Here is a 23928-nt window from a genome sequence, read left to right on the forward strand (position 1 = left end):
GTATATTTAAAGACTTCCCAACACAATTTATACCTGCAGTTCCTTTTGATCCTGTCAGTCATCCTTATTTATTTTATACTGATGTTGTTCTAGTGAAAACTAGCCTCCTATACAATTTTTCCTACTATAGCCTTCCTATTGATTTTAGTTGCATTACCTTGAACAGTTATTTTACACTAGGAGGTATAGGAACCTATGTATACATGTGTATGTATATACTGACCCATCTTTAGCAAGCAAGGAAAAATCACTCGTATTTACAAAATACTTTAAGAAATATAGCAATATATTTACCAGCAAGTATTAGTTCACCCATCTTTTGTAATTACTTGTAGGCTATTAAAATGTACATGGGGCAAAAACTCCACACTTAGAAATTTATTCTGCTTTCATAGTAAGGCACTAGAGGAAAATACAGTACGTATGTAATGGATTAGCATGGTTCATGGAAAAAAACAGTATTATGAAATCCATCTGCATATATTTCCAGAAAAATAGTGCTATCTGGAATTAACAGCATAATAATAATGAGTTTCATAACAATAGCTTCATTCCCACTGTCAACTCAGTACAGATTAGCAGAGGTTTGCTAATTTACAAGTACTTTTTCTATTGATGCATCACTCTGGAACTGAAACACATTACATCTCCACAAGGATGCTGTCCAGTGGTAAAAGCCCAAAATAAAAATTTCACACTATCCCCTCAAATTTACACTAAAGGACAAAAAAAAAAAAACAAAAAAAAAAAACACCAAACAAACAAAAAAAAAAAACCAACAACCCAACAAAAAACCTTCAACTCCTTTCCTTCCCCGTCTCATTTCAAACTGTCATACAAATGGGGTTGGAAGCACAGAACCCCAACACACCAGCCCCTCCCCATTAAGTACCACTAGGATCCCGCTTCGCCTGCTCCCCTCCAACCCCCAACAGCGGCTGGAGCTCGCCCGCTCCAATGCTGCCCCCTGCCGGCGAAGCCTCGCCGACGCCCGCGGCAGCCGAAGATGCAGCGCGGTCGCGGCTTAAAGGCGGAGGCTGCCTGGGCGCAGAGAACGGAGACAGTGTTCCTCCGCCAGACGGGGAGTGCCCGGACCTTCTGCCACCGGGACAAGTACTGCAACTCTGTTCAAAGCCTTCGCGTACAGGAGAGGCGGGAAATACAGGGAGAGGGGAAGAGCTGATGTGAACTTAGCACTAACATAACTTCAGGTCAGGATGCAAATGAGAACTGGGAATTTCTCGGAGAACAAAAGCTTTCAGATGTAGTCCTAAAATTATTTATAGAACTTCAAAGAGTTAAAAATCTGAGGCATCTGGTAAAAAGTGAACGGTGATCTTGGACTAAACACAGCCTTTTTTTATTTTAAGATAAAAAATGCTGATCTGAACAGCATATACTAGCCAGAAAAAAAAGACCCCAACCTGTTGTTTCACAAACTGGATCCCCACGGAACACACAACAGCAACTTTACTTATTAAGCACATCAAACAGAAAATAACTAGTGGAAAAGAAGTAAGTAGAGGAAAGAGATGGGAAAAGAGACACTAGCAAATAAAAACAGATTGGGAGAACAACAGCCATTAACATACTGCAAATGAAGCAATTACTCTGTTACAAAAGCATCCTCCCTAACACAAGTGGCTAATTTATTCATTTTCAGGAAAACAGTCACTGCCAGTAGTACCACAATTCTTCTTAATAAAGTATTAAATATGAGGCCCAATTCTCAAAAGCAATGAAACTGGGATGGTTTTATATGATGCTGTCTTTAATTCACTTCTTACTACCCTCAGGAGAAATACTCATCCCAGTTTTTTATGGATGCTTTTTGCTGATACATATCTTTTCCTCATGAGAGGAGCTGAAAAGAAGAAAGTGTTCCTTGCAACTGGCTGAAGAGTTACAGTCCAAGTTTAAGAGACATGCTCCTAATTTATTATATATACTAAACTCTGCAATGCTCCTTCTCCAAAGATGCAGGATTTCTTCTACTCCTTAATGGTTGGTTACTTTATGCTCTTGCACAGGAATGTAGAAAAATACAATCAGAAACCCCAGAACCCCCAGATTGACAGGTCTTCTTCTAAAACTGGCAGCTACAAACGCAGTCAGGCCTGTGGCAGCTGCAGAACAAGTCCTTTGAAGTGAACATAGCTTAGATTGAAACTGCTATGAAGAAGGAAAACAGCAGAGGATTCTTTTTATGGTATAAAGCTTCTCCTCACAAATAGTCACCTTCTACTACGTGGACAGAAAGCAAGCCTCCTCTTTTGGTTAATTAGCAGTTGTTCTTTGCAGAACACCTCAAAGGCCTCACTCGAGCAATGTCACGGCTTGCGTTCAACATGAAACTGTCAGTTCTGGTCTGGCTGCACAGCTATTGCTCACACTGAGCTCGGGAGTGGATCCCTATTACAAAGTAATCGCTAAGCAAGTGTGTAACAAAAGAACAGACTTCTACTGAAAAGATTTGGCAAAGCCACAGCAGCATGGTAGATGAAAACTGGGTCAGTCTGCCAGCACTAAGATAACATGATCATGCCTCACATGACAGCATCTTCTCTACCCATTACCTGCGTTATCAGCGGGTTATCTCTTTTGTTTGGTTGTTTTTTAAAGACCTTACCTGCACATATGACTCCTGCAACTTTCAAAGAAACAAATCAGATCTAACATGGACTACTTAAGAGTGCATCAGAGTTGAGGTCTGTTTCATCTTCTGGTTATGTTCTGTAACATAACTATTCTGTAGCATTCTACTGCCACCAGTGTATAAAAGAGAAAAAGGTATCAATTGATATTTCCCTTCTATTGAGGGAAGAATAAAACAAAGAGGAAATGAGTCATAAAAGAATGAGGCCAAAGACTATATCAAATATTAAACCAGCAAGACCTCTGCAAATTATCTTTTAGGAAAAAATGTAACTTGAATGCAATACAGAAAAAAGGGAAAGATTTCAGATTCTACATACATTTTGTCAGGATAAGAAGAGATCTGCACACTACATAACCAATGTAAAACATCAAAATTTGTATTAGTGGCATGCATTTGTGATCTATCAGATACTTCCTGGTAAACGCTTCTTGCAAACCCCTTAAGAGGCACAAGTTCAATTCTGCATGACTTTTTCTTCCCCTCTTTCCAAAGACTCTTAAAACAGAACTAGGCATGAACAAGATTATTCATGACTAATTTGGAAGGATTATTTGATTTTTTAAATGCTCGGATTAGTTCTCTCCCAATGACAGCAAAAACAATAAACCAGGCTGTGCTAGTCCCATCTTTCCCAAATTATTTTACTTTCCCAAAAGGCATTGAATGGTTTTACTAAGACTGAATTCACATTCTTTCATTCTTGGGTTATCTTTATATGAACGTAGAACAATCTGGGAAGTATCTTTTCAAAGGTTCCATAATTTGTGAACTGTTCTGACTTCTTAACACCCTAACAGATACGTGTAATGTTTATAATATTCCTTACATAAAACCAGAGTAATTGCTTTTTGCAGAGCAGGCTCTCCAAAACTTCATTTTTAAAAGCATTAACATTTTTAATAAATTCACTTCAAGCTATAATTTTTAAATCTGTTGTAGCAAAACAGATCTGTCATACCAAGAGATACTAATCTCTGAATTCTGTTTAAGGAATTTATCAAGCACTCCACATCACTATCTAGAGGGCTATGCTACAATTTTCCCGCACTTTTCCATGAAGTCCATACTTTCTTCTCTATTAAAAACACATTCTCCATAAACTCTTTCAAAGTGGGAACAAGAAGCTGAGAATCAAAATACTTTTTTTTGAAAATTGTATCTCAATATAGTGCAATGAGTAACTTACTGTTTTATACAAGAACACTTAAACTGGTCACATACGTTACAGACATGAGGCAGTATTCCACAAGTGGCTGCTGTGTGCTTCCATTCCTAGGCGTACATGTTCTCAAAGACTGTCTCAAGCTAAAGCAGAACTATTTAGCTATTAAAAGCCAGAATGTTCCCATCCCTCCCAATTTCACAGATTTAAGTTGACTGGAATTGCTGTGATAATGTAATACAGCTCTCGTTAAATATCAGAGCATTTCACAAGGATAATATTCCGCTCCATGTATGAGTGCCAGTTTCTCAACGCTGCTTCCATGTGTCCAATTCAGCAGTGTGATAGACACCTAAAAAAACCCTCATATATTGGCACCAAACTAACTCAAAAATAAAAACTGAAAATCCCAACCAGTCACTTCCAGCTTGAGAACAGTAAACTTAACCAAAACCTATTTCTCCTTCTAATCATCCACAAATTAGAAACCCAAACAAATAAGTTTCCATTATAGTTCTTGACTGATAAAATGTTTGTTATTTGCCAAAAATTTTTTCCTTTTCCCTCTAGAACAACAACAAAAAAAAAAAACCAACCAAACTTAGTGTCACTCAATACTGTTCTTGACTGACAAAAAAACAAAAAAAAAACAAAACCAGTGTCACTAAATACTGTTCTAAAATAAGCAGTCACAAAATCAGCTTAAGATACATATACTGTTATTCCTAACACACACTATATGGATAAAAATACAGTATGAAAATAAAATACGAGATAAATACAATAATATAATTGTGTGGAATAGCAATAATAATACTAAATATTTCATAATTATATGAAGTATTATACTAAACCATGTGTAAACTGCTACCCACTAACTTGTTCTTTGATTTGAGCAACAGTAAACAACAAGGCAGACAATGATCTGCATAAATTTATGGGTTGAAAAATATTTCAGCCCTGGTACATCAGACTATTTCAAACCTTTTATTTTCCTCCTCTTAGAAGACTGTATCATGAAACATAAAAGATGCAACAGAAATGGAAGTGCAATGATAAATAAACTCTAAAGAACAAGCACATATTCCTTTACATGTTCCCAATAGGTGGCAACAGAATACCAAAAATACAAAGTAGTTTATAATTCTTTCTTCATCCAACGTAATGGAAGCCCTGTTAAAACTATTAATGAACTTACACCAACAGTTTTATTCAAAGGTATCACTGCATCTCAGCAACAGAAACTGTCAGGACAGGTAATGCCAAAAGCCAGAGGATTCACAGAACAGAAATAAAGCATTTATTAAAGAGCTAGTTGTTATGAAACAACTGACGGCTTATACTCAGAGCTTATCTATTACAAATTTACAGTAACAAAACATTTTTGCACATTAAAGAAGGAATTATAAGGAAAAAAGATGGACTAATTTTTGTTGTTGTTGACATCTGCACCTTGGTCCTTAGCAGTATTTCTTTACAAGTCTAAATAAAGGGATGAGAACTTTTAAACTTTTAAGTTCTAGCTGACAAACCCCAGCATCATCATAGTAGCAGGTCCATACTAATTCCCCGATTCTTTGCAAGAAATGTCAGCAAATCAGAGTTCTCTCCTTGACAGCTATACCACTATTCTGTTTCTGTGGCACAGAGCTATACAAATCAACTCTAAAGAGTGACTACTTACTTGCTTTCAAATCCAGCTATGTCACGGTCCAAAGAAATAGTCTCTCTCGTAATTTCCACCTTTCTCACACTGCCAAAGAAGTCTGTTATCAGAACATTTTGAGGGTCTCGCCGAAAGAGATCAGTTCGGTGCCCAGGTGTGGAAACGCACAAGCTTTTTGGACAGACCTGAAACTGGAAACCAAGATGGACAATCATATCCTGTTCCTCATTCATCACTAGTCTCCACATATACTTTCCAAAATTAAATCAATGAAAAAAATATATAAATGATACACAAACTCATTAATTTCAGTACAAGCCCCACAGCTAAAAAAATGATTGAACAAAAGCATTTAAAGGCATACACATCTTGATTGTGCATTTCAGAAAACCTTTATCCTCATGATTATGCTGTTTAAGAAATGCTTCTGAGAAAGTCAACCATTGATTACATCTAACTGATTAAATGCACAAATTACTTTTGATACAGATGCAGCAGTGCTGCTATAACCTTCCAAAAAGCACAAGCAGGTATAAATTCTTCATATTTACCAGAGGCATGCAAGAGTAAACAAGCTTTGAGAAGTAAGTAACAGTACAGGCTTTTGTAAAAAAAAGCAAGAATTTACATTTTGATCAAAAAGTCTCAGTCTTATTTCTAGTTTATAGGCTGAAAATTAATGCAGAATTAGGATCTTCAAATATCAAAGGTGTTCTATGTACATGAAGTTCAGAGTCATCCTGTAAAACCTACAATTTACCTAAATACTTTATTATTTCTTTTACCCATCTAATTTGTCTATATATCAGATCCCCGATATCTAACACACATTAGAACAGAAACAGCACAAATAAACTGTTTTTAATGGACTCAATTCTGTATAAAGGTACATTTGAAGAAAATAAGACGGCGTAACAGTGACAGATTTGTTGTGGCGTTTTGATATCCAAGAAGACAGCATGCCTATTAAATAATAAGATTGTTATGTACCCAGCAGATAGTCAAGACAACACCAAGGCATTTTGGACACAATACCACACTTGTCATGAATGTCTCCAATATTTCTCATCTGGAGAGATTCTTATTTCAAAGGACCCTGTAATGCACATAACGTAATATAATAAATAATACTTGGTTCATATTTTTATTAATAATGCTACCTAGCTTACAGTGCCATGAAATGCAGCCCAAGGCCTCACTCTTTGACCTCTCTGATGAGCTTGGAAAGTTGAGTTCATGTCTCAGTCATTAGAAGGCACTTCACAGTGAAGTTCACAACTCTACTAGACACAGGAGCTAGACACAACCCTGTTAGATAGAGGCACTAGCTCTACAGTGCTCTGGACAATTTCATGAGCAAATGTTGCTGTCCATTCAACAACAGCCCGCAGATCACCTGGTAACAGTGTAGGTTATGTGAGCCTTCACGCATTCCAGCAACAAAGAACATTCAACATAACAGGTTCATGCACAGGACTATAAAGGACACTCTCCACATGACTGCTCATCTTCCTTAATATTAAATTCTCCGGGCGATTTTCAAACCAGGTTCATCAGTCACTGGGTCTAGAGTTCATATACCTAATCACAGATCAGCTCTTAAAACATTGCATTCTTAGGACAAAAATCACACATCCTAATTAATTCAGCGCAGATGCAACCTCAGTTACCCTGGATTGTGTCTGACAAAGCCTGTGAGTTTCAGCCCACACCTCCTAGCAGAAATTCTGCACTCAGCCTGACACAAAACACATGGGCTTGTATGGCTCCTCCTCTTAGGACAACAGTGCCCTACATTTAAAAAGCTTCCCAGAGAGGAAACAATGTACCTGGCTTTTCTTCAAAGAGGACAGATTCCATCTTCCCATTCCCCCTTTCTGCTCCATTACAGTTTCTCTTCCACACCTTGTCTTTTTTGTCTAAGCCTCTAAATATACAGCATTAGGCTGCTGCCTAATGCCCAAAGAGACTTCAGCTCACTTTCAACCTTTACCTTAAGAGAAGCACACAAGCACGCATATCCACCAAGCTGTTTTTTAATGATTCCCAACTTTCCTATTGGCAGAGTACCACACAGCTGCTGACGAAAAGATAGGGGCAGAGCAGATCTTTTTATTATCCTCCCTGTGAAGTGAAAATGAAGTAGACTCATCACGTTCCCATACAAAGCCACCTGTCAAGGCACACAAACCCTCTTAAGCTTCAGTTTCAAGAAAACGCCATCAATTTTCTTCAGCTCTGCTGCAACTAAGGGCACAAACATAAAAACTAAGTCTCTGAAGTAAGCTATAAAAGCTAAGTACTTGTTTTTAATCCCATTACTTGATGCATAAATCTATGCTGGTTATATAATTAGTCTCTCTACCAAGCTCTAGAGAGTGTAAATCTCCCAAAACAACTGCATCAGCACTGAAACTGGGAAACTGATACTCCACACAACTATTTCTAACCTGTCCCACAACAATTTGCTACTATTAGATGTTGAGATGAATCAAACAAAAATAGGCAATGACACTGAGACTTCAGTATGAAAAAAATCTACCTATCCAGTACTAGTGTGAAAAAAGAAGGACTGCAAAGCAATTAGACCAGAGCAAAGTAACACTAATAACTAAGGTCTTCTGACAAAAGAAAAAGCAAACACTGGCTAAAGGAAACACATTTGCTCATGTATCCATTTTCATAAATTTTTTAAAATAAGATACTAGTCAAGTAAAGCTAAACAATTCCCAAAAATGGGAACTTTGTTATCTTTTCTTAACAACATTTTTAGTTATTTTATGACAAATGATATCTCATTTAGAAATGTATTTGAGACTTATTTTAAAACTTCAAATGTGTGACATTTTAATTTAGTCTTTATTTTTTTGAATTGTGATCAAAGTCAGTCAATTGCACAGCTTTATGTTATCCCTTAGCAACACAGACGGAGCAGGTGGGGAGTAGGTGGAGTGGATCATGAAAAAGATGTCTCATTCTTTGCAGGAATGCAATATCCAGACCTTAGGTGGATGTGAAGAAGCTGTTTTAAGAGTGGCTGGAGAAAAGTACAGAGATGATGGAATAGAAGCAGTGTAGCAAATACACAGCTCTTCCAAAAGAGCAGACATTTGACATATCAGAAGATCGAACAACTAAACATTAGGTAATGATTTTAAAGCTGGTTAATGAGCCACTTAAAATGTTGTCCTGAGTTTGGAAAGCATTAACAAAAAAAATGAGACTGGGATAAAAAGTAGGTCTTTGTTCTTAAACCAGCACAACTGTAACAAAGCATTCTAGTTCTAAAGTACACCCTATAACTGTTGGCAAATAATGGGTTTATATCCTTACCATGGACTAACCATATGCCATTTCGGAACTCTTAGATAAAGCCCTGAAAAGCACCAACTTGAAATAAAGTGGTCACATTTGCTGAAATACATATTATGAGTCACTGCATGTTCATCAAAAATCATTATATATTTCACTCCATTTTTTTCCCTTCCCAGACCAACAATAAGCACATCAGCATATGATGACTTTGATGATGTAAGAAATTTACCAGTATGGGTTAACTTCCCACAGCTCTTCCTGAGAATTTCACATATAAGAAAAAACACAAGTGAGAATGTTTTAACATCTTCTCCAAAGAGCTGAAAAGGTAAACTACTTGGCCAGCTATCAAGTTTTCTACACTTTCCACAACAACTGGATTAGTATCTAGCTAGCTAGAGTAGTTATACCACTTACCAGATGGTCTCTTACACAGTAGAAACCACTGTTCATTTGTTATGACTTTTTTTAAACAGCAATTAATTTTCTGGTTTACAGAATAGTTCTAAAGTGCTGCTTGAATAAATTGGCTAGAAAAAGATAGAATCAATAAAGGACTTGCATATTCTTGTTTAACAAGATTTATTTTAAAATCATCTGTATCCCATGGTCAGAAGGTATTAAATTACAGGACAAAAATTTCAATCCCATGGTAGTAAAAGAACCTTGAATCTTAGTCATTGAATCAATTCTGTAACAACATAAAATCTGTCATGTGTGGGCTGTTTACAGTGAATTCTACTATACATCTAGCAGCCAGGCTAACACCATCCTCTGTAGACAGAGGGTGGCATAAAACTTTCAAGCAGCTGCTCCTTTTACAGAAATGAATTAAAGACAATGTGTTCTGTAAGTAGCGGCTCTTGGATCACTGACACAGTATGTCAGGATTTACAGCTACAAGGCACCAAAGCATAATGTATTACTTTAGTGAAGTTACAAATAAATAAATAAATAAAATACACTTACACTTTATATCACCTCACATCTAACTTACACAGGCATTGTCATAAATTTTGCCATAGGTTACCTGCTTGGCTGGTTTTTTTTTTCCTCCTCCCTCATACCCCAAAAGCTGTAATTAATATTTACCTAACATATAATTAACTCCAAACACTGATGTATTTTGATGTATCTTGGTCTGGAATCTAAGCGGATATACAGAGCAATTAGTCTCTGCAGGCATTTGTGAGTGCACCATTAGAATTTTAAATGCTTAATCTCTCTGCAAAACAATCAGTGTCTGCTTTTCCATATCTATAAAGTGTCTACTACCCATTAAACTGATTTTAGAAGCTTCCTACTATCATTTTTCATGTGCAAATGTTTCATCCTATCAAAATGAATATTGAATAATATATTAATTTTCCAATGAATAGTAAAAAAAATCTGGCTAATTTTGGTTAATCTCTTTCCATAGCCAGCAAGCCACTTTCACACTGCGTACAATCAAGTGTTACACCATCACTACATTTATAATAATGGCAAAAAGACCCTCTCCCCAAAGCTGCTTCCAAGAGAAACAGCAGGAGAACAAAAATCATTTGGAGAACCCTACAGACAACCATTTTGAAACTGTTACAATCATTAGCATGTTCTTGAATGTTCAATATTCTACTTACTAGGTCATTCATATTTGTCTGACTGGCTGGATGAATTTCTTCCAAGAACTCTAGCACATAGAATGTGTATCTGTCCATGAGATGAACACCAATCGCAAGATCAGGTTGATGCTTAAAAACAACACACAGTTATTGGGCATTTGCAGGAAAGAATTCAGTATTTAGAGAGCAAATAGAATGTAACAGCATGTTACAAAAGTTAAGCATAACAATTTTTTGTTCTTAGGCAAATTACACAAAGAAAATGACCACCCATAAAGAAACATATTGTTGACAAGCTGAATAATACAGTTTATCTTCATTTTTCTATACTGTATCCTGGTAATCTCCACATTTGCGAAAAAGCAGGGAACCCCTTTTTCTTGATGGTTCAGTAAAGGTTTGTGGGCTGCCCTGAGCTTCTCAGAACTCGGAAAACAGGACTGGGAGAGACAGCTTATCTTACAGATCTGCACAGGTTCAGAGCTAGGCTCTGCACAGATTCAGGTCTGCATAGGTTCAAACCCTGACTTGATGGTTTTGGTCCAGCTAGGATCTCTCTCATATCACTCTGTCTGTAATTCAGCTGGGATATAACTACAGCAGGTGAAAGGTAGTGGTCTGGGGTTTTCCTGTATACAGAATAGTTTGGGTTGGAAGGGACCTTCAAAGTCATCCAGTCCAACATCCCGGCAACGAGCAGGGACAGCTTTATCTAGATCAGGTTGCCCAGAAACACATCCAGCCTGGCCTTGAATATCTCCAGGAACTGCACATCCACCACCTCTCTGGGCAGCCTGTGACAGTGTTTTACCACCCTCATTGTAAAAATTCTTTTCCTCACATCCAGCCTGAATCTCCCCTCTTTTAGTCTAAAACCATTACCCCCTGTCCCAACAGGCCCTGCTAAAAAGTCTCTCCAGCACCTTACTGGCCCCTCTTAAGTACTGAAAGGCTGCAAAAAGGTCTCCCCGGAGTCTTCTCCAGGCTGAAAAGCCATATTTCACTCAACCATTCCTCATAGGTGAAGTGCTCCATGCCTCTGATCTTTTTGTTTCCCTTCTCTGGACCCTCTCTAATAGGTTCATCAAGTGTAAGAAGTCCTAGATTGAATATTTCCCACACATATCTTCCAGCAATCTTCCCATAAAATTTCTTCTTATCCTAGGCTATGCATAAATGGGCCAGCAAGCACAGAAATCCATTATTAGTCTGGTTCTTTGGAATGGCACATAAAAACAAGCAGAAAAAGTGCAATTACAAGTTTTGTCAAAACCTCACTTTGTAACTAAATACCTTACACATTCAGGAATTAGAAGGGAAATTTTTAGTTCAAAAACAATAGGACCTGTGCTTTTTACTCAGGCATTTTGAAATCTGTCTTCAGGATCACAAAAATCTACTTACTGATAAAGAATCTTCTCCTACTTGGCTGCTAGCCAAGGCCATTATATTAGGTGAATAAAATCGTTCATACATGGATGCTCCTTGGCAAGTATCAATAATAAACAACAATTCATTGTACCTGAAAAAAAAAATAAAACAGCCTCTTTATCCATCTCTCCTTAAGCAACATTCACATACTTTGCTTTTTAGTTACCAGGACAGCTGCTAGGAACCGAAGGAACAGAAGAGTTTATACTGATTCATTTAAGATGCAAGTTCAGTCAAAGCACAGTACATTTGAGCAGCTGTAACCGCAGGAAGCTGCAAACAAAACTTAAAACTCTTCTTTCTGAATGTAAACTTTCATGCAATTTTATGGACAACAGACAGTATCACTGCCAAAGATAAGCAAGGCCTACTGGTTAAGACTTCAGGCATGTTCAGGAAACACAATATTTAACCTCTAAATAATGCTTTTTTCCTCACCTTCTTTTCTGCCACATTTGTTCAAAGGCATCAGCCAGTTCTACATTTGTGATTTCTTCAGAATCCTGAAATTTTAGGAAACCATTTCCACCATGGCCTGGCAGAAAAAAAAAAAAAAAGCGGAAGTTATGCAAGATGGTAGCTGAGAGGAAGACACTCAGTCCGGCTGACCATTTCTCTTAAAAAATAAAAAAGGCAAACACAATTTTCCTTCTCCAAACAGACTCCAGCAAAAGATAGTTATTAGTACAGTGAGAACAGTATACATACATCATTTAAGATAGAAACTATACTTACTGCCATATAGGCTTCTTCTTACTTAGTATTACATGCTAAAAAAGGAAAAAAAAATCCTTTTGTCAATCCTTTTGTTTGTTTGGACTCCTAATGGTATTTCTTGCTTTAAACAGGCCCATCCAAGGGAACAATATCAATAAATTGTATACAGAAACCTGTAATTACCTGTCATATATATTAGAATATTGCTTCTATCATCAGAAAGAAGACGTTTAGATCGTGGTGTGCTTGGTGGGATTCTTCCTGTTAATACACGCAAAAAATTTTCGACAGTAACCTAGGAACAGAAGCACAAACTAATTTTCTAAAGAGAAAAATATCAATTAACAACTATAGCCTGGGTTACATTAAGTAATGGAACACTAAAAGAGGCAGTGTATATACCCAAAAGTAATACTTCATGGTATAAACTGTATAAACAAACATTTTCTGTTTAAGGTTTTACTGCAGTTTCATAATCATATGGTACCTTTTACTTTATTCCACTAACATCAGCCTGTTGCTTTGTTACACCAAATAAGGCTAATGCCATTATAATTTCTTAATACATTTTCATTCATCTGAAATCCTGTCAGTGTATAGCTTTATTTTGTCAAAGCTGTTCATGTACTCAAAACATGCTCCAACATTAGTGTGTGTTACCATGGAAAAATAAACTTAAATTCCCTCTGCAACACAGAAAGGGAAAAACAAGATTAATTTCAGCTACATAAGTCTGAGAGCTCAGGTAAGACCCATCTGGATGGCGACTGTAAAACATTCTGTAAAACACCACTTCCTCTTCATGCAGACGTACACAGCTCAAATGCTAGCAAAAAATCCATACTCAGGAAAAAACACAATGAAAAGAATATACCTCTATTTCGGTGTTGTATCTTCACTTCTTTATACAAAGCTTCAGAGAAATAAAACATCTACTATATACTTAACTCTCCCCCATAAACCGTTAGTAATGATTATACAGCACTATTAAACCATGCAATTGATGTCCAAATTAAGATTAACTGTAAAGACACTGTTTGAAGGAATATTACACAAAAATGAAAAGATGGTAGAATGCAGATTTCTTTACAGTAATTACTTTACAGTAATGTATAAACTATGGCTTTTGTGTATTTTGATAAAAACATATGCTTAACATTAGAAATGTAAGTAGATATGCCAAGTAAACATTTCACTTGCACACCAGAAATTTCACAGCGGTGGAGTTTGCAAGATGAGACACTGAACAACCATTTCCAAAGAGAAATGTAATACTTGGATTCCTAACACATACAAGGGGTTCCATATATTCATTTAATTGTGGGAATTTCATTACCTGAATTATAACATGATTCTAGTATAATAAACTTCAAATAAAATAAAACAAGTATCAAGGAGGGGAGGGGTGTGGTGTTTAAACCTATCAGTTGATAATAAAGGCCTAGCCCAAAACCAGAAATGTGACTAGAAAGACTTCCTCAGACTTCACAGGTGATGTATAAATCTTTAAACCAACACTAAAACCAAAGACCCAGTGATTTAATTTAAGAGAAGTCACCTCATAGCTTCTGTAATCCACTTCCACATCATCTCCATAGACATTTAGCTCCATGTTTTTATGACTAAACACAGTAGCTGGTTTGGGATTTCTGGGATTACATGCCATATCATCTGCCAGCATCAGGACAATGTGACTATGGAAAATAAGACAAAAATATTTCAGACATTCTACTTTCATATAACATTCCAACAGAAATTACAATAAAACTGTCCCACAGTTACAAAAATGGCTTATAAAACTAAGAAGATTCCTGGGATTATAGGTGAAACTTTGCTTACTTACACCCTATTTCCTTATGTACACCCTCAGTATTATGAGAATACCACACACAGAAATGCAGCTACCTCTTATACAGCTATAGGATTAAGTTAAGCCAAAGATGAACACAAGAGTAGTTGATCTTATCAGCTTTATGATACAGACATGCCCAGGCTTAGACTGGCAGAACTATTCATAAAAAAATGTGATTTTTATGGGGCACTAAATCAGAAGAAATCCAAGCCTGTTTGCACCTTTTCAGATCATTTAAAAATATTATGACAATTTTTAATTTGAGGAGCTCATGAACATTTCTCAAACCATTATACTGCATCTGATGCACTACTGTATGACTATCTGTGTTACTGGAATTTTGCTGAAGAACACAAATGGTCTGACACCAGACATTTTTTCTTCTTCATAGTTCAAAGAAGAAATAAAGAAACCAAAAATAAAAAATAAAACCCCAACCCAACATTTCATATTACCAATTAAAAAAAAAACAAACAAACAATCAGCATATTATAAAATTGTTCCAACTTGCATGCAGCCAAAGACCTCTATTACCCATAAAAGGGCAAGGTTTGGGTCAAAATATGAAACAACAAGAGGTCACTGGAGACTGTTAGCACTGGAAGAATGTGCCAGAGATGTCTGGAACAAAGTGAAGTTGGTTCTTTCCTTGGATAACCCTGTCTTGGATATAGCTTCTCATGGACTGTGCTCTCCCAAACAATGCTTACAAAAGGAAAGCTCTGTATCCTGCAAAGAATTCTGCTAATTCAGACTCTCAAGAAACAGCTATAAATTAAACTGTGGTGTGCTATTTAAGCATCATTCCTGTGCTTGTCATCATTCGCCTATATGCCTGCATGAGCACTTTATATAAAGTTATTCATTATTAAGTGCTAATAGGCTCCACACTCCACCAAAAAAAGGAAGGGGAGAGGGGTGGGAAAAAAAGAGAAATGCTGTCCAAAATAACATAAGCATAAATCCTCAGAAATAATCACAGTAAATTATCTCAATGGGAATAAAATGTAGGCATAAATATGAAGGTGTAATGATAGAAGTGAGAGGAGAGCTACAGAAGAGAAATAAAGAGATTTTTTTTTCTCCACACATGCACAGCAGTACAAATCTATTTTTATAAAAGAGAAGTATATGGAGAATATATGCCTTGCAGATTTACTGAGATAGTCAGTGTACATCCATTTTTTGTATTAGTCAGAAGAGAATATTCCACACTAAGACATCACTAGGCCTACAGTTTAGCCCTGTATTTTTGCTAGGAATGTGTTTATTCAAAAAGAGGAATTAGTAATCACATGCAGTCAGGAAAAGGTTCTGATTTGTAGTAGTACAGACAGGTGAGCACAAACATGCAGAGTTTGGATACTGCATGGCATTTGTATACATGCATATGGAATACACCACAGAACCACTGCATACAAGTGGTTCATAGATGCAGCAAAACAATCTAGATGTTAACTCGTAGCTTAACAGTTAAGCCAAAGTAACCTAATTATATACTATAGTAATATTTTCATGATACACGACTTATATTGCATAATGATTCCAGGAATCAGAAACAATTTTTGAATTCATTTTTTCTTTGTTTTACTTTAGCAAAACTTTTCTTTTGCAAATTAGAGCATTGTGCCCACATGTCAACAAACCAGAGCACTTTACAGTTATAAACCACAAATCATTCTCCTAATGAGTTCTGTTGTTGGAGGATAAACCTACTTACATTGCCAAACTGACATAGTTCCATTCAAAATGAGGCTATGCACAAACCCCTCCAAAGAACCCAACCCCAAAAACCATGATAAATGAAAGAAAAACTAGAGGAAGAAGTTTGTCTAAGGGAGAAATCCACACAAACCCATGTCAAAACTGCTGTAAATGGGGGAAAAAATAGGCATGCTCTCTCTTTAGGTCTTCTCCAATGTGTTATTTCTTGACCTTAGTCTACAGCATTGCTGGTTTTTTGAGATCAATTTCAAGATCCTTGGGTATGGCTAAGAAACAGATTAGGCTACTGAACAACACAAGTCTTCAGATATGCTGTAGGTTTTGCAGTATTTCTAAAACTGACACTTATTTTGATGGTCAAGCTGGATGGATGCAGAGAACATGAAAGTTCTCAGGTAAGGGCAAAACTAGTGAAAGAATTCCTAAGGTAGTATACCTAGGGTACCTACTCTTCCAAGGCTATAAAGGAAAGAAGACAGATGCTTCCGAATACAACCTGCAAAAAAAGAAAAAAGCCATATTTCTGTGGCTTTCAGCCCACAGTGCTTCAGCAGTATGTTGCCTTGGATTTACAGCTCCCAAACATTTCCAAAAGCTAGATTTCAACATCCCCTCTTTCAAAAACCAAGAACTCACTTTTTCTTTTTAAAAAATAAACACAGGGAACAGGATGATACTGCATCACAGTCACAGTTGAGTGGAAACTAGCTCGGGACTCCAGGTACCACAGTTTGGATGTTGACAAAAAAATGCCGTACAAATTCAATCCAGTAAAACATATATTTTGCAATGATTAAGCTGTTCAGACTTCTTTACGCAGACATACTGACGAAAGTACCAGTGCCCTAAACAAACATGAAAAATCAGAACCACTAGGATTTCCACAGAAGCCTACGGATATAGCCTATTATGTTGGTGCACAATTCTGGTACGAGTAAATTGCATTCCAAAACAGTTGATGGAACTGTGCCAACTTCCATTCGGAACACAACTCAGACACTTCAGAACGGTTTGTTCACCTTCCTCATCCTATTGTCAAAGAAGGGATACTATTTTGACTATTGTGTTATCACTAAGAAGCACAACTGGTATGGACAAAGCTTCTGGTTTCTCTAAAAACATAATGTAAAATGGATTTTTCAAGGCTACTTTTAACGTAGCAGCAGCTTTGTTCAGGCTTTTAGAGACTCTCAATGTAGCTGCAGATGTGGAAGTCTTACACTTCAGTTCAGTTATGGTTACTAACATCTCCACACTGAAAGTACAGCAAAAGCTGTATCTCAGAGTAGTACTGTCACTGCTGATGCATTTATAAATTTTCACATTATGCTTTCACAAGTTTTCCAAGTGGCATATTTTAGTGGCCAGATAGCTCCTCATAATTTTAATCTAATTAACCTATTCCAACTGGCATATTTTTTGAACAATATCACCACACTTTTCAATACACTGATGTAATCACATCCCTCCTTTTTACTTTTAGCCAGTTAAACTGGGAAGAGAAATGTATTTTTAAACTGCTTCAGACAATAAGGTGACTTTTAGTAGTACATTTGCAAGGAATGGTATTCATCAATATTCCCTCACCTATCGGGAATGCCCAATCTCTTGACACTTCTGTATACTGAGAGAGTATTTGCCACATGACGGTAATTGAACCAGAATCGAGATGTACACACCTTGGGAAAAGAAGGAAAAAAAAAATCATACTAAATACTGTAAAAGATAAAAATAGCCTGGCACACTGCATCAGAAGACTGTGATTACAGAAATATCAACAAACTAGTAACAAATCGGAAAAAACACAGCAACACCAAAAACCTCATGATATAAGCTATAGAAGTCTTTGTTGTACCAAAGTTGCAAATGCTGAAAATAAAACCTTAAAAAAAATTAGTTCTTAACATACTGACTCATGAAAAAATTGTCATAAAACCCAACGAAGTATAGAAAGTGGCACTTCAGGGAATAATTCAGCAATAGCAAGTGGATAAGCTAAATTTTCTTCATTTGCTTTCTCTGTATCAAAGAGAAATCAAAGGAAGAGTTCTCATCTCAATAACAAACCCATTCTGGGATCATTCTTGCACAAATGCATAAGTGAATTCATGCAGAAGCCACACGCAGGGGAAAATACACTGAGGACATTTGCATTTAAAGAGTCGAATATAATAAAGTAAGAGCTAAGTGAGCTCTAACCAAACTCTGAATACAAATTCTCAAAAATTTCAAAGGAGTTCAGTTTTTTCTGTTCTAACAGGCAAAGTGCTGGGGATCAGCCATTCCTGCACTTAAATCAATCCCTAGGTCAGGTATTATTTAATCTGTCCTCAAAGGCCTTAAAGCAATGAGATTTCAAAAAGCTTCAGAGGCAATCTGATGTAGTTCCTTACTAAAGCCTTATCATTGTATTTGTGCTTAACTTTTATTCACTTCTTGTTTGCTCCACACCAAGGACTGAAATCCTGCTCCAGAGACAAATTTCTTTCACTTTTACAAGTCTTTCAAAGACATAAAGAAGCATGTTAGAAGAGGTAACTTTAAAAACACAAAAACAGAGAAGCAGTAACAAGCATTTAAACAGGTCTTTTAATTTTTCAGCTTTAAATATAAAGCTCTAATTTAATCATAGATTTATTGAATGACCTGGGTTGGAACAGACCTTAAGGATCACCTAGTTCCAACCCCCTGCCATGGGCAGGGACACCTTCCACTAGACCAGGTTGCTCGAAAGCCCATCCAACCTGGCCTTGAACAGAAAAACACAGATAAAATGTATGTTTCTTAAATAGAAACATCTGTAAGTTACACTATGTAACATTTCTGTCTCTAGCCTTTTCATAAAAAGAAATGAGTAGTAGCTTGAATAATAATAAAAATTCAGCCTAAAAGGATCCCTTTGTGTCTCAATCATGCTGTCAGTCAGGAAAAAAAGCCCATGGGAATCAGCCCATGAGAATACTTGCCTTTCAGCAAGATTTAAAGCTCTGAAAACTAACTGTGGCCTACTTAGCTATGACGTTTCAAGGTATTAGCACCTGCCCCTTTTCCTCTGTTACCTCTCTTACAGTACAGTGGAAAATGTTCCTATGCTTTAAATATAGCTTTCCACAAGACTGTGGCATATTAATTCCAACTACTGATGAAGGACTGCAATACAATGCCAGGCCTGATAGCTGTAAAACCCTCCCTCTTTTACTGCTTCAAAAAGTAGCAGCAATTGTTACAAAGCTTACCTATGAACTACTGAAAAGATATAACCAGCAGAGAATCTGTTGAGAAGAGAAAATATAACACCTTGGACATAATTTTCCACCTTCTTTGTGTGTTTTTATGGAGCATAAAAGCACCTACTTGTTAAGAGTATTAGAGTAGTACTTGATATTTTAATAGTTTTGAGTTTGTTCATTGTAGAATATAGAAATTATTCCTTCTAATTTAATTAATTACTGTTAACTTTTATATTGCTCAGTTTTAGTATCTGGAAAACAAACAGCTGCTACTGAGTAATTACAATCATGTTCTGAAACAAATTAGTCATTAAGACCCAAATTGTGATTAAGAACCAATTGTGAAGCATGATCCAAAGCTAATAATAGCTTCATGGCAAAAAAAAAAAAGGCATAAGAACAGTTGATCTAAACATCATGCTGCCTGAATTTATTTTATTCTAAGCCTGTTACCACAAGTCAACAGGTTAAGTATGAACAAGAAGCAGAAATCAAGTGTGCCTTTCTGGTCTAAGAGATACAATTCTCTGATATCAGAATTATACTTCTGTTCAATAAGCACTATGGCAATTTAACTGTTTTAATGCTGTCAGAGCTTTTGTTTTACAAATCCTGCCACGTAGCTACACATTCTGAGTACCTGAAATGTAGTCATACTGAAAAGATAATTTTATTACAGTGTAATAAATTTGCATGCACAATTTCAAATTTATTCATTCCCAAGTCTTTATCTTTCCATTTCTTTCAAATGAACAGAATTTTTGAGTGACTGTTGCTACTATGGTTCCTGTTGAAAAGTTGTTAACTTTATTGGAAGAAAACTACCTGGGCCATACTCACCAAAACTGCCCAGTTATTTGTATGTCCACTTCTAAAGAACTGTTCTGCTTGATCCTGAAAGATGAAGACATTAGATGTTTTTCAGTAATAAGAAATGACTACTCATTTTTATTCTTTCCACAAGACAGTGTTCAATGCATATGTTTACCATACTGAAACTCTGAATAAATCTTACAAAAGCTTCAAGAGGTAGTTTGTCTTTTTCTGTTTTTCCTATTTCATGCAAGTTAATTGCTTCAAATCTTTCCCTGAAACTTGTGAAATAACAAAGGAGAAAGAACTATTAGTCACTTGCAGCTTAGTTAAAATAAAAGCCCACACATCTCTATTCCAAAGGACACTGAGAACAAAATAAAATGATTTATTGACCTACAGTTTCTCCCTTAATGAGAAGAGAGGCTTGCATTAATTTCTATTTTCCTTGTTCATATCATCTTTTCAAAAGCAGCTAAGCGAATCTGCAATTTTAACCCATTTTAAATCCAAGGTGGTTACATTTATCTTCCAAAATCAGGATCTATGATAACAGCCTTCTTATAGCCTGTAATCTCCATAGTTCCCACTGGGCTTTGCAAAGAGGGCCCTTTTTCTTTAACAGATTGCATATGTCAGGACACAGAAAGGGGATAAAGACTTTGCAGAGGTAAAGGAGTAAGTCTGTCACTGGACAAGAATCAAGACTTGCTGATTCTTAATCAGATTCTGATAAATCTCTGAGGGGTACTGGGCTGATGCCTGTGGTTTCTCACAAAACACACAGCAACAGAAAAAGCATTTGTTAGAATAAATGTAAAGCATACTGTATTCCAAGTAGCAAACTGGCAGCTTGATTATAAAGACTTATATTTTATTTGGCTATTTTTTGTCCTGTTCGTAATTAATTTCAAGTATGACAATCTGTAATAAAGCAGAATTCAAATGCAAACAACACTCCAGGTGTAGTGCGGGCACCGTGCAAAAACATAATTACTGAAATACAAAACTACTCCCACCTGAAACAAACAATCCTAGCTCCCATCGCTATGGGTAAATGCCTTCTCCAACCTGCGGGAGGGGGTCAGGGTAACCAATCGAGCACAGGTGAGGCCAGGTAGCTAGACGGCCCAAACACCCCACCCTGGTCTTTAACCGATGAAATTCCATTCACACATAACTTAAGCCAACAAAAGTCCGGAAAAGTAACCTAAAACCCCGACTACTGAAACTTACACCGTGTAGCCAAAGATAAGCTCAGATTCAGAAACTTACAAACACGTTCAAAGACTGTTCGCTTAACTTTGAACAGTTTACAAGAGTTACACGTGCCCGCTGAGCCCTCCGCTCCAGGGATGCCCTGCACTACAGTCCACGCGGTTCTACCGCCGAACACCGGGGCAGGGCAGAGCGGAGCGGGGAGAGGCGGGCCAGGGGAGGGACAGACCGATCCCCCGCCCGGGGCCGGCAGCACTGCCGGAACAGCCGGTGGGGAGAGTTGTTCATAGACCGCGCCCGCCGAGCCCAGCGTCATCCCTCTCAGGGGCACCACAAGTGCCCCGGGGCAGCCCAGGGCAGTGAGCACGGGCTCTGCCCGCGGAGAGAGGGAGGCGGAGAAACCAGCAGCATAGAGCCTGCAGGATAGCACAGCGCCTTCCGCCCTCTCTCCCCGCCGACCAGCTCCCAGCAGCTTTCGTACCTGGACACTGCTGGTGAGCGCTGCCCCGCAGCACCCCAGGAGTAGGGTGGCGGCGGCGCGGACCCAGCTGGCGCCGGACTCCGTGGCCGCCATTTTACCCTGACTCTTCCGCTAGGGTCCGGCCGCCGCAGCTGCCGGAAGGGGAGAAGTGAGTTCTGCGCATGCTCCGCGCCCTGTAGTTTCCGTGTGGAGGCTGGCGCGGTGGCTCCGAGGTGGCGGCCCGGCGGTCGGGGGGACCGCGTGCCTGCTCTGAGGCGCGCCACGCGCTCAGTCACATACCAGAGCTCCCTCGGCCTTGCCAGCCTGCTTAGAATTCGTTTTTTACGGAGCTGAGGCAGGGATAGCAGCAGATCTCACCACCGCCTTCAGCATACGTGTTCATTCTGGCTGCGTCATGAGGTGTTGCAGCCCTACCCAGACCTTGTCCATCCCTTGGACAGGCCTGGCTGACATGTTAAAGCACTCTGGCCTTTGGCTTGGGAGGCTCCTGGGGGTGTAACAACAGACGAACGTCGCAGCTGCCTAGGAAAAACATGCTGGAGTCGCTGGACTTTGTTGACGCTGGCACGCCAAGCTGAGGATGACCTGAGGCCTTGGGCTGCAGGGCAAAAGCTGCCTTAGAGAGCAAAGAGGAGAGCTGGGGAGAACGACCACCTTTGGTGGAGAAGAGAGGGGGATCTGGAATTGAGTCTTCTGTCAAAGTGCCCTGTTAAAGGCTTGCCTTTGGCACATACATCCCTCTGAGCTGATGAATCATCAGATTTTTATTTCAATGTATCAAACCACTTGGTCTTGATTCTTTCATTTCCACTAACTCACCTTGTCACCACCTTTGTTCAATTGCCTGATGGCTTCCATTAGTGAAGATTCAGAACCTGCCATGAACCATGGAAGCTATTTCCTGCTCTGTGTACTTGTCATCAGTAATGACTTTCTCAGACAGCAGCATATTTCCATGTATTGATGTTGGAATTTCAACAACATTGCATTTGCTGTTTGGAAGCATCGCTGGTTTCCTCAATAAAAATAATGACATGTAATTAGATAGCCTTTTCTTTTTGTGCCTAAGGCTGACAAACTCCCTATCAAAAACTATAGCCACCAACTCATGTTGTGCTCACGTCTGCCATGTGAACCTTTTATGAAACAGCTGAGAAGTGCTATGTGTGTCTGTCCCTTGGTGCCTGCTTGTAAGTTCCACTGTTTAGCTTCTTGCTCTAAAAAACTAACTGAATTTAAGACTAGGGACAAGCTTAAGCTTTTTCCTTGCCCTTTCAAATGCTTAGGCCTCTGATCATTCTGAGATGTGTTCAAGATGCGTCAGTAATACTAAAGGATAGGCAGCTATCTTTCAGAGCATGTACTCATGCAGTCTTACAAACTGGTGAGTTGATTTCATGCGCTTTGACTTGGATAGCGTCTTGTTACCTTTCAGCTCCCATGTGGAGTTGAATAGATAAAATGTGACAGAAAGTCTTAACCTTTGACTGAACTTCTTTCTGTTAAGCTCAGTTCTTTGCTCATTGCATTTATTACAAATATTCATCATCCTTTGGTATCATGCATTCTGGTCAACAGCTTTTCCAATAGAAGAATGCCATCAGCTGTATCCTGATGATATGTCTTTGAATCAGGCATAAATCCTGATGTCTGTACTGAATGAAAAGTTCGGTTAAATGTTACCAAAAGGTAACTTCAGCTTACCAAGAAGCATTCCTGATGTGAGAAGTACTGAACATATTTTCTGCAAATAAAAGTTGAAAACATCTGGTTCACATAAAAACTGCCAAACCTTGTGAAATTCTCTGGAATACTCGACTTTCAGTTTGAATGACATTCTTTTCAGGCCACTGTGTATGATTTGCTACATAAGATAAAAAGAAATGGAAAAAACCCCACCAAAATTTTTGTCAAGTAGCATTGGAATAGTGTAAACATAGATTATCATTTATGGGCCCTACAAGCAAACATCCAGTATTTGTGCTGAGTAATTAAGAACTGTAGCAAATTTTCCTTACATGAAAGATCACCTGTATGGGATGAGACATTTGAAAT

The 23928-nt window shown here is 37.9% G+C and overlaps 1 protein-coding gene across 1 annotated transcript in view; it reads right to left on the reverse strand.

Annotated features, from left to right (window-relative positions):
- Positions 1 to 22031, reverse strand: part of PIGK (phosphatidylinositol glycan anchor biosynthesis class K) — a 69455-nt gene extending 47424 nt beyond the window's left edge. Inside the window, exons 1-9 of the mRNA XM_061451532.1 lie at positions 21874 to 22031; positions 20202 to 20255; positions 17719 to 17810; positions 14113 to 14248; positions 12738 to 12849; positions 12276 to 12372; positions 11811 to 11928; positions 10425 to 10535; positions 5506 to 5678 (exon numbers count right to left, since the gene is read on the reverse strand). Of these exons, the coding sequence (XP_061307516.1) occupies positions 5506 to 5678; positions 10425 to 10535; positions 11811 to 11928; positions 12276 to 12372; positions 12738 to 12849; positions 14113 to 14248; positions 17719 to 17810; positions 20202 to 20255; positions 21874 to 21966 (986 nt within the window). The 5' untranslated portion in view covers positions 21967 to 22031. The remainder of the gene's footprint in view (positions 1 to 5505; positions 5679 to 10424; positions 10536 to 11810; positions 11929 to 12275; positions 12373 to 12737; positions 12850 to 14112; positions 14249 to 17718; positions 17811 to 20201; positions 20256 to 21873) is intronic.
- Between the last annotated feature and the right edge of the window lie 1897 nt (positions 22032 to 23928).

Source organism: Pezoporus flaviventris, unplaced genomic scaffold (genome assembly GCF_033815535.1).
Source record: "Pezoporus flaviventris isolate CSIRO_AGI_PZ_B2104156 unplaced genomic scaffold, CSIRO_AGI_Pfla_v1 ptg000013l, whole genome shotgun sequence".
Lineage (NCBI taxonomy): Eukaryota > Metazoa > Chordata > Aves > Psittaciformes > Psittacidae > Pezoporus > Pezoporus flaviventris.